This window comes from Macrotis lagotis, chromosome 6, assembly GCF_037893015.1.
Source record: "Macrotis lagotis isolate mMagLag1 chromosome 6, bilby.v1.9.chrom.fasta, whole genome shotgun sequence".
Classification (NCBI taxonomy): domain Eukaryota; kingdom Metazoa; phylum Chordata; class Mammalia; order Peramelemorphia; family Peramelidae; genus Macrotis; species Macrotis lagotis.
In genome coordinates, this window is record NC_133663.1 from 197,009,023 (window position 1) to 197,022,792 (window position 13,770).

General features: G+C 33.1%; 1 protein-coding gene across 2 annotated transcripts in view; it reads right to left on the reverse strand.

The window, feature by feature from the left end:
• Positions 1-1,361: 1,361 nt before the first annotated feature.
• The window catches only part of IL1RL1 (interleukin 1 receptor like 1), a 74,144-nt gene continuing 61,735 nt past the window's right edge, over positions 1,362-13,770 (reverse strand). Inside the window, exons 11-13 of one of the 2 annotated variants that reach the window (XM_074192214.1) lie at positions 11,711-11,857; positions 8,977-9,144; positions 1,362-5,268 (exon numbers count right to left, since the gene is read on the reverse strand). In XM_074192214.1, the coding sequence (XP_074048315.1) occupies positions 4,919-5,268; positions 8,977-9,144; positions 11,711-11,857 (665 nt within the window). In that variant the 3' untranslated portion in view covers positions 1,362-4,918. The remainder of the gene's footprint in view (positions 5,269-8,976; positions 9,145-11,710; positions 11,858-13,770) is intronic. The other variant, XM_074192215.1, reaches the window with a different exon arrangement.

Sequence of the window (13,770 nt, forward strand, 5' to 3'; positions counted from 1 at the left end):
ACTTTGTTTTTTCATTGTACTAATACCTATGTAGTAATCTCCAGGTAGCTAGATATTGCAGAAACTAGTATGCCAGGTCTGGAGTCAGGAGACTCCTCTTCCTTAATTCAAATCTGATCTTATATCTTATTAGCTATATGACCTTGGGAAAGACACTTAACCCTGTTTATCTCATTTTCCTCAATTGTAAAATTATTTGGAGAAGGAAATGACCAACTACTTCAGTATCTCTGGCAAGAAAATCTCAAATAAGGGCACAAAGAGTTGATGAAAACAACAAAAAATATTCTCCATTTTGCCTCTTGACCTATAAAATTTAAAATATTTGTCATCTGCCCCTTTACAGAAAATGTTTGCTAATAATTAGTACCGAATAAAAAAGGAGGTCCAGGATTAAGATTTGATGAAAATCCACAGTTTAGTGGATGCTATAAGAATGAAGAATTTATAAAAGAGTTTGAGAAGGTACAGTTGAACAAATAGAAAGAAAACAATACAGAGAAAACAGAAGAGCATATACAGAAGGAAAAGATGATTAACAGTGACAAATGTTATAGGGAATTGATAAGAATTGAGAAAAGGTCATTAGATTAAATGCACATGCATATATGAATATATTTCCTATTAAGAGATCACTGTAGGGGCAGCTAGGTAGCACAGTGCAGAGAGCAGTGGCCCTGGAGTCGGAAGGACCTGAGTTCAGATTGAACCTCAGACACTTAATAATTACCTAGCTATGGGACCTTGAGGAAGTCACTTGCCCATTGCCTTGCAAGAGAGAGAGAGGATTGATAATTTTGGCAGATTGTAAAGTGCCATATATGCATTGCATCATTTGATCCTCAATAAAATGCTTCTAAGTGAGTACTAAAGATATTAGCCCATTTTATATCAGAAGATCAAACTGAGGCTAGAAGAAGATAATAGATAAGTAGAATATGGAAGAATTTACCTATAGTCCCAAGAGCTCTAGGATTATTTGAGTCTTACTTATGAAATTATATTTGGAGAGGACTTCTGAATTTGCCTTAAAAGTAAAAAGCAAAATAAAGTTAGAATCAATTGTAACTACATCAATACACAGAATAGTAACCGACTATAGATATAAGATTTTCCTAGAAATCCTGTCACTAAACTGATGCCATTGCTAGGAAAATAACCTTGGATTATTGTTTCAATTAAAAGATCAAAAGCCCTATGATAGAGGTGCTTATAGTTTTTAACATTTTGGCCTCACTCTATATAAATAAGATTCTATATATGTATATACATATATATGTATATATATATATATATATATATATATATATATATATATATATATATATATATATATATATTCTTTTTTTTAGGCACTCAAAGTTAAGTGATTTGCCCAGGTTCCCACAACTAGTAAGTGTCTGAAACCAGATTTAAACTCATATCCTCCTGACTCCATGGCCAATGCTTTGTCCATTGTACCACCTAGCTGTCTGTCCCTATGTATTTTTTCCTAACAAGTAATATCAATTCATTTGTATTCCTAGAGGAAGGAAGTCACTTGAAATGACATTATTCTAAGCAAATACATCATAAGAAAGGTCATAAAAATGATAAAACTGGAAAATAAGCAAAGAAACTAATTGAGATATCTAATAATTTCACAAAGGCATAGATTATGAAATGAATCCACAGAAATTAGTAGAATTTTTTGCAGTACTAATGCAATGTAGGAGGAATTAATAGAAAGGGAAATTTCATTCATGGTAACTAGAAAATATATAAAATATCTGGATATCAACCTAAAAAGATATGTTCAATACATCATTACAATGACAAAACACTCTTTGTAATGTCTTAAGTAATTGAAGTACTAACCATTGCTCATGATTGGACTGTGTTAATATAACAAAATTAATAACGCTATTTTTAATTGTTACAAATTTGGCATTATCCATACCAAACTACTAAAGGAATACCTTATAGAGATAAGCAAATTTTAAAAATTCATTTGAAAGAATTAAAGGGTTTCTTTTGCTTTTTTGTAAGGCTATGGGATTAAGTGACTTGCCCAAGGTCACACAGCTAGGTAATTATTAAGTGTCTGGGGCTAAATTTGAACTCAGGTCCTCCTGAGTCCAGGGCTCGTGCTCCATCCACTGTGCCACCTAGCTGTCCAGAAAATTTCAAAAGAAGGCAAAAGAGAAATAATGTTGGAAGGGCTATGATAGTGATACACTGTTGGTAGATATGTGACTTGATTCTGAAAATCAATTTGGAATTTTGTTAAGAAGAAAATAAAATGTCCATATCTTTTGAGTCAAAGATTCTACCAATAGGTATATGTCCTGGAGGTCAAAAATGGATCCCTTACCTAAAAATATTCATAATAGCTCTTTTTTATAGTAGCAAAGACAAAAAAAAAACCCCAAAAAACGAAAAGCAAAGTATGTGCCTCGATTGGAGAATGGCTAAATAAGACTTATATAACCTGTCAAAGATTGAAATAAGCAGAACCAGAAAATAATAGGTGCAACAAGTGAAAAAAAATTAAACACGAAGTTGTTAATTATATTAATTAAGCATTGACAGAGCAAAGTAGGGAAATGAAAGGAGGGAGAGGGAGGAAAGGGGAGCAAAAGAGAGAGAAAGACAGACAGAAAGTAACAAAGACAGAAACAGAGATAGAGAGATTGAAGATGCCTAGAGAAAATACATGGTTAGTTCCAGAGGTGATATCAGAATTAGATCAAGGACATTGCCCTAATCCAAACAATGCCATGTGAGAAGGTTTTAATTTTTTTCAATAAAGTAGAAGTCCTTCCTGAAAACTTCCTGTCATCCTCTAACTCTACCCTACTTGATAGGCAGCATTAGAAAAGAAATTGAGTTATGAGAGTATTGAAACTATGGTAATGTATGGCAACAGAAGCAATTTTACTAAATGGTAGTCAATTGCTGTGGAGTGTGGCAAAATGTGAGAGACCCAATTTGATCAAACATCCACCTAAAAAAAAAAACGCTTCTCATCAGTCTAACATAGCCTAAAAATCATATAGCTAAATTAAAATGAGTCAGTCAAGGAGCAGCTAGGTGGCGCAGTGGATAGAGCACCAGCCCTGGAGTCAGGAGGACCTGAGTATAAATCCAGACTCAGACACTTAATAATTCCCCAGCTATGGGATGTTGGGCAAGTCACTTAACTCCATTGACTTAAATAAAAAAATGAAAAGAAAAGAAATAAAATGAGTCAGTCAACAAAGTTTTCATAAGAGACCCAGTTAATATTTAATGTATTTCCTCAAAGTATCTCTCAGTAGACTAGTAGGAAAAAATTTTGCAAATCACTTACTAGATAACTTAGTTCCTAAGGGGTCAAAATACAGAGCAAAGAAATTTTCATAGGGAACATGTTATAGACAAGTTCTGGGTGAAGGAAGTTTTTGACATTTATTATTTCACTTGACCCTTGACAATCCTGTGAAATAAATAGGACAGGTACATTAATAAATCCTATATGAATTAAAATTATAGACTCTTAGAATGTTAGAACTGAAAGAGATGTTGTTTGCTTATGTCTGACTCTTTGTGACCCCACAGGAGTTTTTGTTTTGGAAAAAATACTGGAATGGTTTGCCATTTCCTTCTCCAGTAGAGTAAGGCAAAGCTAGGATGAATGACTTGCCCCAGGGTCACACAGCTTGTAAGTGTCTGGCTGGATTTGAAATCAGGTCTATCGTGACTCTAGGTCCAGTACTCTATCCAATGAACCACCTAGCTATTAGGTATCAGCTACTTCAAAGTTCTTAACTTTTTCTGTGTTATAGATTTCTTCAACAGTCATGTAATGTCCCTTTCTCAGAATAATGACTATAAATGTATAAAATAAAATATATAGGTCTACAAAGGAAACCAATCACATTTAAATACAGCTATAAAAATATCTCTTAAATTCATGGACCCTAGGTGAAGAACCTCAATCTAGTCTAACCCCTTTTATAGCAAAGGAAACTTAAGACATTTTAAGATGAGGATATTATTTCAAGAAAGAGAAAGGATAGATAGAAGAGTTCCAATGACAAACACAAATTACTCTCCAATTTTGTACAACAACAATCCAACTTGAAAATCTTGAAAGAGTATCTCTTCTCTTCACAGTATCTGTTTAGGAATCAAAGGATTGTAGATTAAGAACTGGAAGGGATCTTAGAGTCTCTAGGATGCAATACTCTCATTTTATGGATGAGGAAATTGAGGCTCCAAGAAATTAAATGACTTACCCAACCTTAAAGGTGGTTTCAGAGCCAGTATTCAAATCCTGATACTCCAATGCCAAATCCTACATCTTGGAGGCACTGGGTTATGTTGGAAAGATCACTGAATGAGAAGACAAAAGTCCTGGGTTCTAGTTCAAGTTTAGCTATTACTTGTCTGTGTCTTGAACAAGTAACAAGTCTTATAGGACTTGTCTCATGCTGAGGACAATAATACTTTGTTTATGTCATAGGGATAATACAAGACTCAAATAAGAAAATTTAAAATTATTATCACATTACAGAGGCAGCTAGATAGCACAGTCATAATAAAATGACTAAATTACCCATTACAGAGGCAGCTAGATAGCACAGTGGATAGCACTAGGCCTAGAATCAGAAAGACCTACCTATATATCATATTTCAGACGCTTACTGAGTGTTCCTGAACAATATACGTAATATCTGTCTCTGTTTCCTCTTCTACAACATGGGGATAATAATAACATCTACCTAACTAGAGTTATTTGAAGGATTAAAGGAGATACATTCTGTAGAGTTTTGCAAACTCTAAAGAGTTTCGTAAAATGCTAGCTATTATGAATACATGTGGATTTTTTCAACAGTAAAAGAGAAATAACAATATATGTGGGACCTTGGAAAAAACAACAATGATGTCTTGGTCTTCACATTCCACTGTGAAGTGGATTTAAGGACTTGCTTCTCGCTGGCATTAGGTATCGTACCCGCTTCCAGAAGTTGGAATTAATTGATTGTTTGCTGATGACATATTCTCCCTTCCACTTGATGGTACCCTGGTGTTTAATAATGTGCTTGAGAGAATCATGCAGTTCTCTGGTGTCACCAGTTGTCTCCATTTCAATGAGAATCACTTTGGAATCATTCTGCATCAAAGAGCAGTATAAAGCTATCTGTTGCTCATAGGCAAATTCCTCACCATGCTCCACCTGTGGATTCAATATGAAAATTTGCCTTCGACTCTTCTGTATGCATTTTACCATTTCACTGGCTGCATCTGTTAACAAAAGAGAGAAATGATATTTCCTGTGCTTCCCAGTGTGGCATTTAAAAAGTTCAAGAAACATAATTTCTGGGTAATTTAGTCATTTTATTAATAAACCTATTTGTTAATAAAAAGCAGTCAGTGGCCCTCTTATATACCAAAAACCCCTTTAACAACAGTGGTTTCAAAGTTTATATGCCCTTGGAAGAATGGGTGCTCCTGAGGGTGGCAATCAATTCTGACTGGTTAATAATTAATAAGGAAATTAAAATTATAATGAGATGTGGGTTCATCCTAATGAGGATCTTGGATGACTTGATCACTTAATGAGGGTCCATATGACTTGGATAACCCAGTCTTGGTCAAAGAGACATCAATTTCCATGAGACCTGTCTGACAAAAAGGTGAATCAATATTTTTCCAGACCTGTCTGAGAAAACCTAATAAACAAGAATCCAACCATTAACATAAAGGTAGAAATTTTTTAATGACTGGTTAAATCTTTACCTGTTAAGTCTTTGCCTATGATTTCTCACACTGATTGATTTCTGGATTAGGAAGTAGAAAAGGTAAGAAACTTTGGTCTTGATTCAATAATTAGTTATAGATATAAGAAATAATCATTTCTCTCAATGGTACTCTGAGCATTAGATGTTAAAGAAATTTTCTTAACAGTATTTCTCTGATTTGGCATAGACTTCACAACCATATGTTCAGTTCATTAATGTGATATTTACCGATATTTACATGGAATATTATTAGTGGAGTGAAAAAGTAGAATAAACTGAAGTCAGAGAACCGATGATTCTAATCCCAGTTCTGACACCTACCATTTCCTCTATTAACCTTTGAAAGTAACCTCTGTTGATCTCAGTTTCCTCATCTGTAAAATGAATGAATTGACCCATTTCATAGATCTAGTTAGAAACTGAGTTTAACCCCTTCATTTTACAGATAAGGAATTGAAACCAAAAGATTTTGAGTAACTTTCCTAGGTTCACATAGCTAATAACCATCTGTTGAAGGATTTGAACATGAATTTTCTTGACTCAGTGTCCAGTGCTCTATCAACAACATCACATTGCCTTTCTAGATATTTTCTAAGGTTCCATCAAACTAAAAAACTATGGTCTCATTATATGTTAGCTATTTCTAAGAACATTCATATTAAAATTCTTATATTTCTTCATGGTAAAGTAGATAACAAACTGAGTTTGGAGCTAGGATATACCTGGGGACATTTGGAATAAGAATTGTCCTAATCCAGAACAGATGCCTCTAAAGAATAATGCCATGAATACAGGACTTAGATTTAGAAGATTTGGGCTCAATTCCCATTTTTATTGCTTGCTATCTTTATGTTCTTTGAGGGCAGGGACTATCTTTTGCTTCTTTTTGGATCCCTAGCAATTAGATAAGTGACTTTATTAATAAATGTCAATTGACTGAGTACTAGTCATGTAACTTTGGGATATACTAGCAAATCCTATAAAAGTTTGATTGAAGAAAAACCTATCCACGAAGAAATAAGGAACATAAATTTTAAAAGAAAAGTTTAAAAGTTTAAATGATGCTGTATTTAATCTGTTACAATATCCCAGAAGCTATTACTGCAAATAGATTTTAAAATTTTATTTTATTTTCAATTCATGAAACAAAAGAAGCATTTCTTTTTTTTTTTTAGCTTTTTTCAAGGCAATGGGGTTAAGTGACTTGCCCAAGGCTACCCAGCTAGGTAATTATTAAGCGTCTGAGGCCGGATTTGAATTCCGGCACTCCTGACTCCAGGGCCAGTGCTTTATCCACTGTACCACCTAGATGACCCAAAATAAGCATTTCTATTACAGTACAGTAAAAAAAGAGAATTGCACATAAAACTGCAAATCTGCTAAGTACAACTTATTTTTCCTTCAAAATATATAACAAAGATACCAAGCAAATTTCTTTTTTATACTTCTTTCCTCCTTCCTCACCTAGATGGTTTTCATTAGACGCAAAAAATACAATATATGTATACAAAAGTGTTATATGTAAAATTATTCTAAACAAAATTCTATTTATTGGTTATTTCTGTCTGAAGCATCTATCTTCATATGTCCTTGATCTTTAAATTGTATATTTATAATAGTCAAAATGACTCACAGTCATTCTAAAAATAATATTGCTGGGGCAGCTAGGTGGTACAGTAGATAGAGCACTGATCTTGAAGTCAAAAGGACCTGAGTTCAAATATAGACTCAGACACTTCATACTTACAGAGCTGTGTGACCTTAGGCAAGTCACTTAGTCCCATTGTCTTGTCAAAAAAAAAAGAAAGAAAACTAAAATAATATTGCTCTCTCTCTTTCTCTCTCTCTCTCTCTCTCTCTCTCTCTCTCTCTCTCTCTCTCTCCATAGATAGATAGATAGATAGATAGATAGATAGATAGATAGATAGATAGATAGATATTCTCTTGGTTCTGCTCAGATATTTTCAATTATACACATATTCCACATGCTGTTTCTTATTAAAGTCCTATTTGAGGGGCAGTTAGGTGGCACAGTAGATAGATCATGGCCTGGAGCAAAAGGACTCAAGTTCAAATTTGACCTCAGACACTTACTACCTATGAAGTAGGGCAATTCACTTAACCTTGATTGTCTCAAAAAAAAAAGAAAAGAAAGAAAATTCTACTTGTATAACTTATGATAAATAGGTGACCTTGGGCTCTTAAAAGTTGTTAGTATTATGCTAATAGTACATTTGATTTTTCTAAGATGAGGCATCTGGCCCTGGAGTCAGGAGGACCTGAGTTCATATCCAATCCCAGACATTTAATAATTGCCTAGCTGTGTGACCTTGAGCAAGTACTTAACCCCATTGTCTTAAATAGATAAAATTTTAAAAAATGATCTTTCCAAGCTGAAAAAGTCTATAAATGCCAGATGGTGATATATATATATATATATATATATATATATATATATATATATATATTTATATGTCTGTCATCCAAAGACAAGCTTCATTAAGTTTAGACAGCATCATCAGCTGAAGAATGGTCACAAAAACTCATAACATTGTTTAACAAATCATGAAACTGATAGAATATAAACTCCTGAGGGTAAGGATCACTTCATTTTTGTCTTCATATCTCTAGTACAATACTAAGCACACAGTTGATTTTCTGGTTGATTCAAAGAAGAAACAACTAAATTAAAACAAAAAATCATAGATTGTCTAAATATGAAAGTATCATGTATGGAGAATACCTAAAGTTCTGGTGCATTTTTAAGTTATTAATGCTATTAAAACTGCACCAAAGACTTTTGAGATATCTTTATTGTAATTTCTGTAATTTCTATCCACCAGTCTTCTGAAAAACTTTTATTACAACTTATAAGTTGTAAGTACCACTTCAAATCTTCAGAACAATACCAGGAGATTACAGGACTCTCCTATTTGTGGTAGAAAGAGTGAGGGGCAGAAAAGAAGGGAGATTGTGCAGTCAAGTATTGTCAAAATTCAAATTTCCAGAATTTTCACTACTGACAGAATTTAGATATAGTTACAGTGAAACTTTCTGATTGATTGTACTTTGAAGAACAAAGTACAGAAGTAATTGTGGGAGGGTTATCTTGTTTAGTTATCTATCAACAGAGAATGAGATGAAATGATCATTTATATTTGACATCTTATAATAATGAAATTGAACCATTGTAATATATTAGAAGTCTCACCTTCCCCAGGCAGAAGGTCTCTTTCACAGATACATAAGCTATATCCACATTTTTTTTCAAGAACTTCAGGTAGAATCTGGTGAACAAAATATTCCATGCAATTAACCCTCTCAGTCCTGCTTTTGTGGTTTCTGGGATAGATGATATAAGCATCATATATCTTTCCATCTAAAAACAAAAGCAAAATTCTATTAATGAGCTTAAATGGTTATTTGACATATATATATATATATATACATATATATATATATATTCACACATTTGTGTGTGTGAGAGAAATAGGGATATTGGGTACATACATATATGTGTTCATCAGTTGTTTTATAGTTGTATATGAGTGTTGTCAGCCCTACAAAAAATATGTTAGGCATATCACTGTAACAGCTATTTGCTGCTAAAAAAATATGTTAACCACAGATTTCTCATATTTTTTAGTGTCTTCAACTAAATACAGTGAGTAGAGAACAATCAAGAATGTGGTCTGTTTGAGGTAAACCAGACTGAATCATCTGATTATTAATCTGGATTTTCTAATCATTCCACAAGTATTTATCAGTCAATAACTTTGATATGAATTCAGATCTTCCTGATCCAAAGGCTAGTTCTCTAGTTTCTATACCACCTAACTATGAGCATGTATGTCATATACTTATATGAGAATATATATATATATATATATATATATATATGAGATCATTTTTAACAGATATGTTAAAAACTGTTAAAAACTGTTCAGTGAACTTCACTATAAGTCCATCATTTTCTTAGAGCTATGGAGAATACCCCCCACACACCAAATAGAGTATAGAGATATGCCTTCAAAGGATTTTAATCAATCAAAGCACCAACAGGTTTCTAATATTCTTAATAATATAATTGAGGATAGAAAAAAACTGAGTAGGAAATAAGTAGGAAACTATATGGTATTGATTACTCTTGTTAATAGAAAATTATGAAAATTATGGATAAACAAATTCTAGGGGGAGCCCTCTTAATTAATAAGATAGTCATTCAATTTTGTAAAAGAGTTCATATAAAGTAATTAAATTTTTTAATGTAAATTTCCATCTTTCCTTTTCTTCGTTTTTCCCCTCATAGGTGTGCTCATGAAAACACTAAAAAGAGAAGAGAGAGGAGAAGGCTTTTAAGACTTGGGGACAACTTGAAAACATAGTAATTATTTACTAAGTGATTAGAATACATGAATGAATCTAGCTTAAATGAATAAATCTTATCTGTTAAGTTGCCCAGTAGATAGAGTGTGAGGCCTAGAGTCAGGGAAACTCATCTTCCTAAGTTCAAATCTCATCTCAGATACTTACTAGCTGTGTGACCCTAGGCATGTCACTTAACCCTATTCTTCATCTGTAAAAATGAGTTGGAAAATAAATTAGCAAATACTTCAATGTCTTTGTCAAGAAAACTCAGGGGTCCATCCCAGAAAGTTAGACATGCCTGAAAAGACTGTACCACAACAATATAAGGGACAGGAGAGCAAGTCATACAAGGATCAATTATAGGAACTGGGGTATGTTTAGCCAAGAGAAGAAAAATAGAATAAAAGTAGATAGGATCGCTGTCCTCATATACTTGAAAAACTATCACATGGAAATGGGATATGATTTGTTCTTGGGGAGTAAAGGGAAGCAATGAGGAAATTGTTCAGAGACAGATTTTAGCTTGATGTAAACTGGTCCAAAAGTAAAATGTATTATGAAAAGCCAGGAATACCAGGCTAGAGTTGGATCTTATCCTGTAGTCTCTAAGTGATTACTGAAGATGTTTTATTTGTTTGTTTGGTAGTAGTGGGGAATTATTTGCATTTTGAGCAAAGAAATACCCACTGTCTTTCTCATTATTAAACATCTTTAAGTATAGGCTGTGTTATTTGTTGTATGGAATATTCTTTTTCAAGTGAAGTGTTCTTAGATTCTCTCCTACTCAGATTCTGTACATTCTAAATAAGTATCATAGAATTTGTATAATGTCTGAAGGTTTTCATAGCATTTTATGTATGTTATTTACTTTGATACAATAATTTTGTAAGGTAAGTGCCATTATTGTCTTCATTTTACAGATAAGGAAAGCGAGATTGAGAGAAGTTAAGTGATGGGAATTTGAATTCCTGATTCCAAGGTCAAAACTCTAGCCTCTACATCATATAGCTGCCAATGGGATGTTTGCTAATGTATTCATATGTGTGGACATACATGAAATTGTTGTTAACAAATATTTTAAATCTGCCAGTTCACTAATTCATTGCCTTCCATTCACATTTGAGCAGTAGACACACAAATAGAATCTGTATTAATTTTATTCTCATGATATTTTGCTAATATTAATAATAATAACTAGTATTTACATAGTCTTCAAGGCTTGCAAAGCTCTTTTCAAATATTTTCTCATTTTATCTTCACAATAACCCTGTGGTATTAAGTACTAGCATTTATGTTTCACAATTTCTTAAATAGCTCTGAAATTAAATCAGTTTCTGCAAATGAGAATCTCAGAAAAAAGTTTTAAAAATCTACTTTGAAATAGATGAAAGTTTTGAATAGTAATTTAAGCTTAGTGAATGGTCTCTGAGTATAGCTGTGTAAATTTTTAGCAGTATATTCATGATTAAAATATCAACATACAGTCTTTTAATTGAGTTAATAAAGCATCTGAAAATAATATATAATCTTCTATGAAAACTTTCAAAAAAAGGAGAAATTTTAAAGTTAATACTCACCATTCTTGGATTTATAAGGTCTAGTTACCTCTCGCCACAGCAGAATAAAATCAATCCAGAATGCTTTTAATATTGCTACTAATATAATAATTAAGATTAACAATGTACTAAATCCTGCAAGCATGTAGTATGTGCTTTGTTGACCAGCTATTTTGAAAAGAAAAAGGGTGGGGAGAGAAGAGATAAAGAATTGAGGAAAAAAATGTTATTGCCACCAAAGTAGGATAGAATGAATTACATCACACTAAAAAAATTAAATTTCAACTAACAGTTGGTCTTCACTAACAATAACATATTTGTTATCTATTCAGATTTTTCCATGGTCTATAAGGGTATCAGTCAATAAAAAATATGTATGTTAGGCATTGGCAAGAATAGAAGTGGCAAAGAAATGCAAGGATAGTTGCTAATGCCAAGACAATTAGAATCCAGATGACAAATTAGTTTCATGTGAAAAAGAAACAAATTTAACAAAAGTTAAGTATACATAGAAGCCAAACATGTAAATAAATCTTTGATTCTTTAGATTCTTTCATTGCTCCAAAATTCTGTCCATTCCATCTTCCTGTTTCTCTCTTCCCCTTTCCTGACCCACAGTCCATTTTAGCTTGGGGCCTTAATATCCTACATAAACTAAGGCAGCCTTAATATCATACATAAACTATGACACCAGTCTCCAAATTAGAGACATTCAAAGGTAAAAAATGTTATTCTAGTCTGGAATTCTGCTCTGGAGGAAGGGGGGGGAGAGAGAGAGAGAGAGAGAGAGAGAGAGAGAGAGAGAGAGAGAGAGTTCATTAATTGTTTGTCAGGTTCTAGGCATTATGAAGAGATGGGGATGTAAATATAAAGAAGACTTGAGTGGGTTTTAAAGGATGAAGGACATTTAATCATTTAATCAGGGATAATGAAATAGATAAAAGTAGAAAGACATATTTGGGGGAAAGGAGTAACATAGCTTGATTACAATGAAGGTTTTGTTTTGGGGAAATAAATTTGGACAAATAGGATATGGTCAAGATTATGAAGGATCAGAAATGCCAGCCTAGGGTTGGATTTCATCCTCTTGACTCTAGATGGTTTGGTTTTTTGTTGTTTTGATTTTTGTTTTAGTTGGTTGGTTGCTTCCTTTTTGAGCAAGGGAGTTAACATAAAGAAGAAAAAAAAGCATTACTCAAAGAACCATTAGTTCATTAATTTTTATGGTACTGTTCAAAATGACTTCTTAATCAAAAGATACATTTTCAAATACTCCTTAATGGTTCTTATAAGACAAAGTTTATCTCACTATTTCTTCCTAATTTAGCAACTAAACAAATGATAGTTAACAACAAATGTATTCTTCTGCAACTAATTCTCTTCCAAACCTCCCAGGTCTTTGCTTCTAAAATTGATATAAATAGTTTGACATCATTTGATATGGATTGTTCTAGTAGTCATTTGCAAGTCTTTTTTAATTCATTCAGACACTTTCAGTGTTGCAGACATAGAAGATGATGATTTTTTTTGTCCTTTATTTTCAAAGAAGACCATGATATCAGGGGAAGTGATGTAATGACAAGAACATGAATTGGATTTGAGTGAGGGGATGCTGTACTAAGTCATCATCCTCACTTTCTCCTCCAGAGTCATCTGGGTCCAGTGGTCAGATATGAATCAGGATGACTGGAAATGATCCTGGATGCAAGGCAATCAAAGTTAAGTAACTTGTCCAAGGTCACACAGCCAGTATGTGTCAAGTGTCTGAGGCTGGATTCTAATTCCTGTCCTTCTGACTCTAAGATCATTGCTCTATCCACTGATCCACCTAGCTGACCTTTGCAGACATAGAAGATAGACATTAAAGAACAGATAGAGATGTTAAAGGCAAAAAGGGGAAAGGATAATATTTCAGGCACAGCAATGAACAATGAGAGAGAAATGGGAAAGTATGAGAATTGTAATGAAGACAGAGTTCAGGTTAGTTGGAGTATATAGAGTATGAGGAATATATGACAGGAGAGAGGATTGCACAGGTAAGATGGTAACAAATTTTGGAGATTTTTAGAGATCCTTGAATG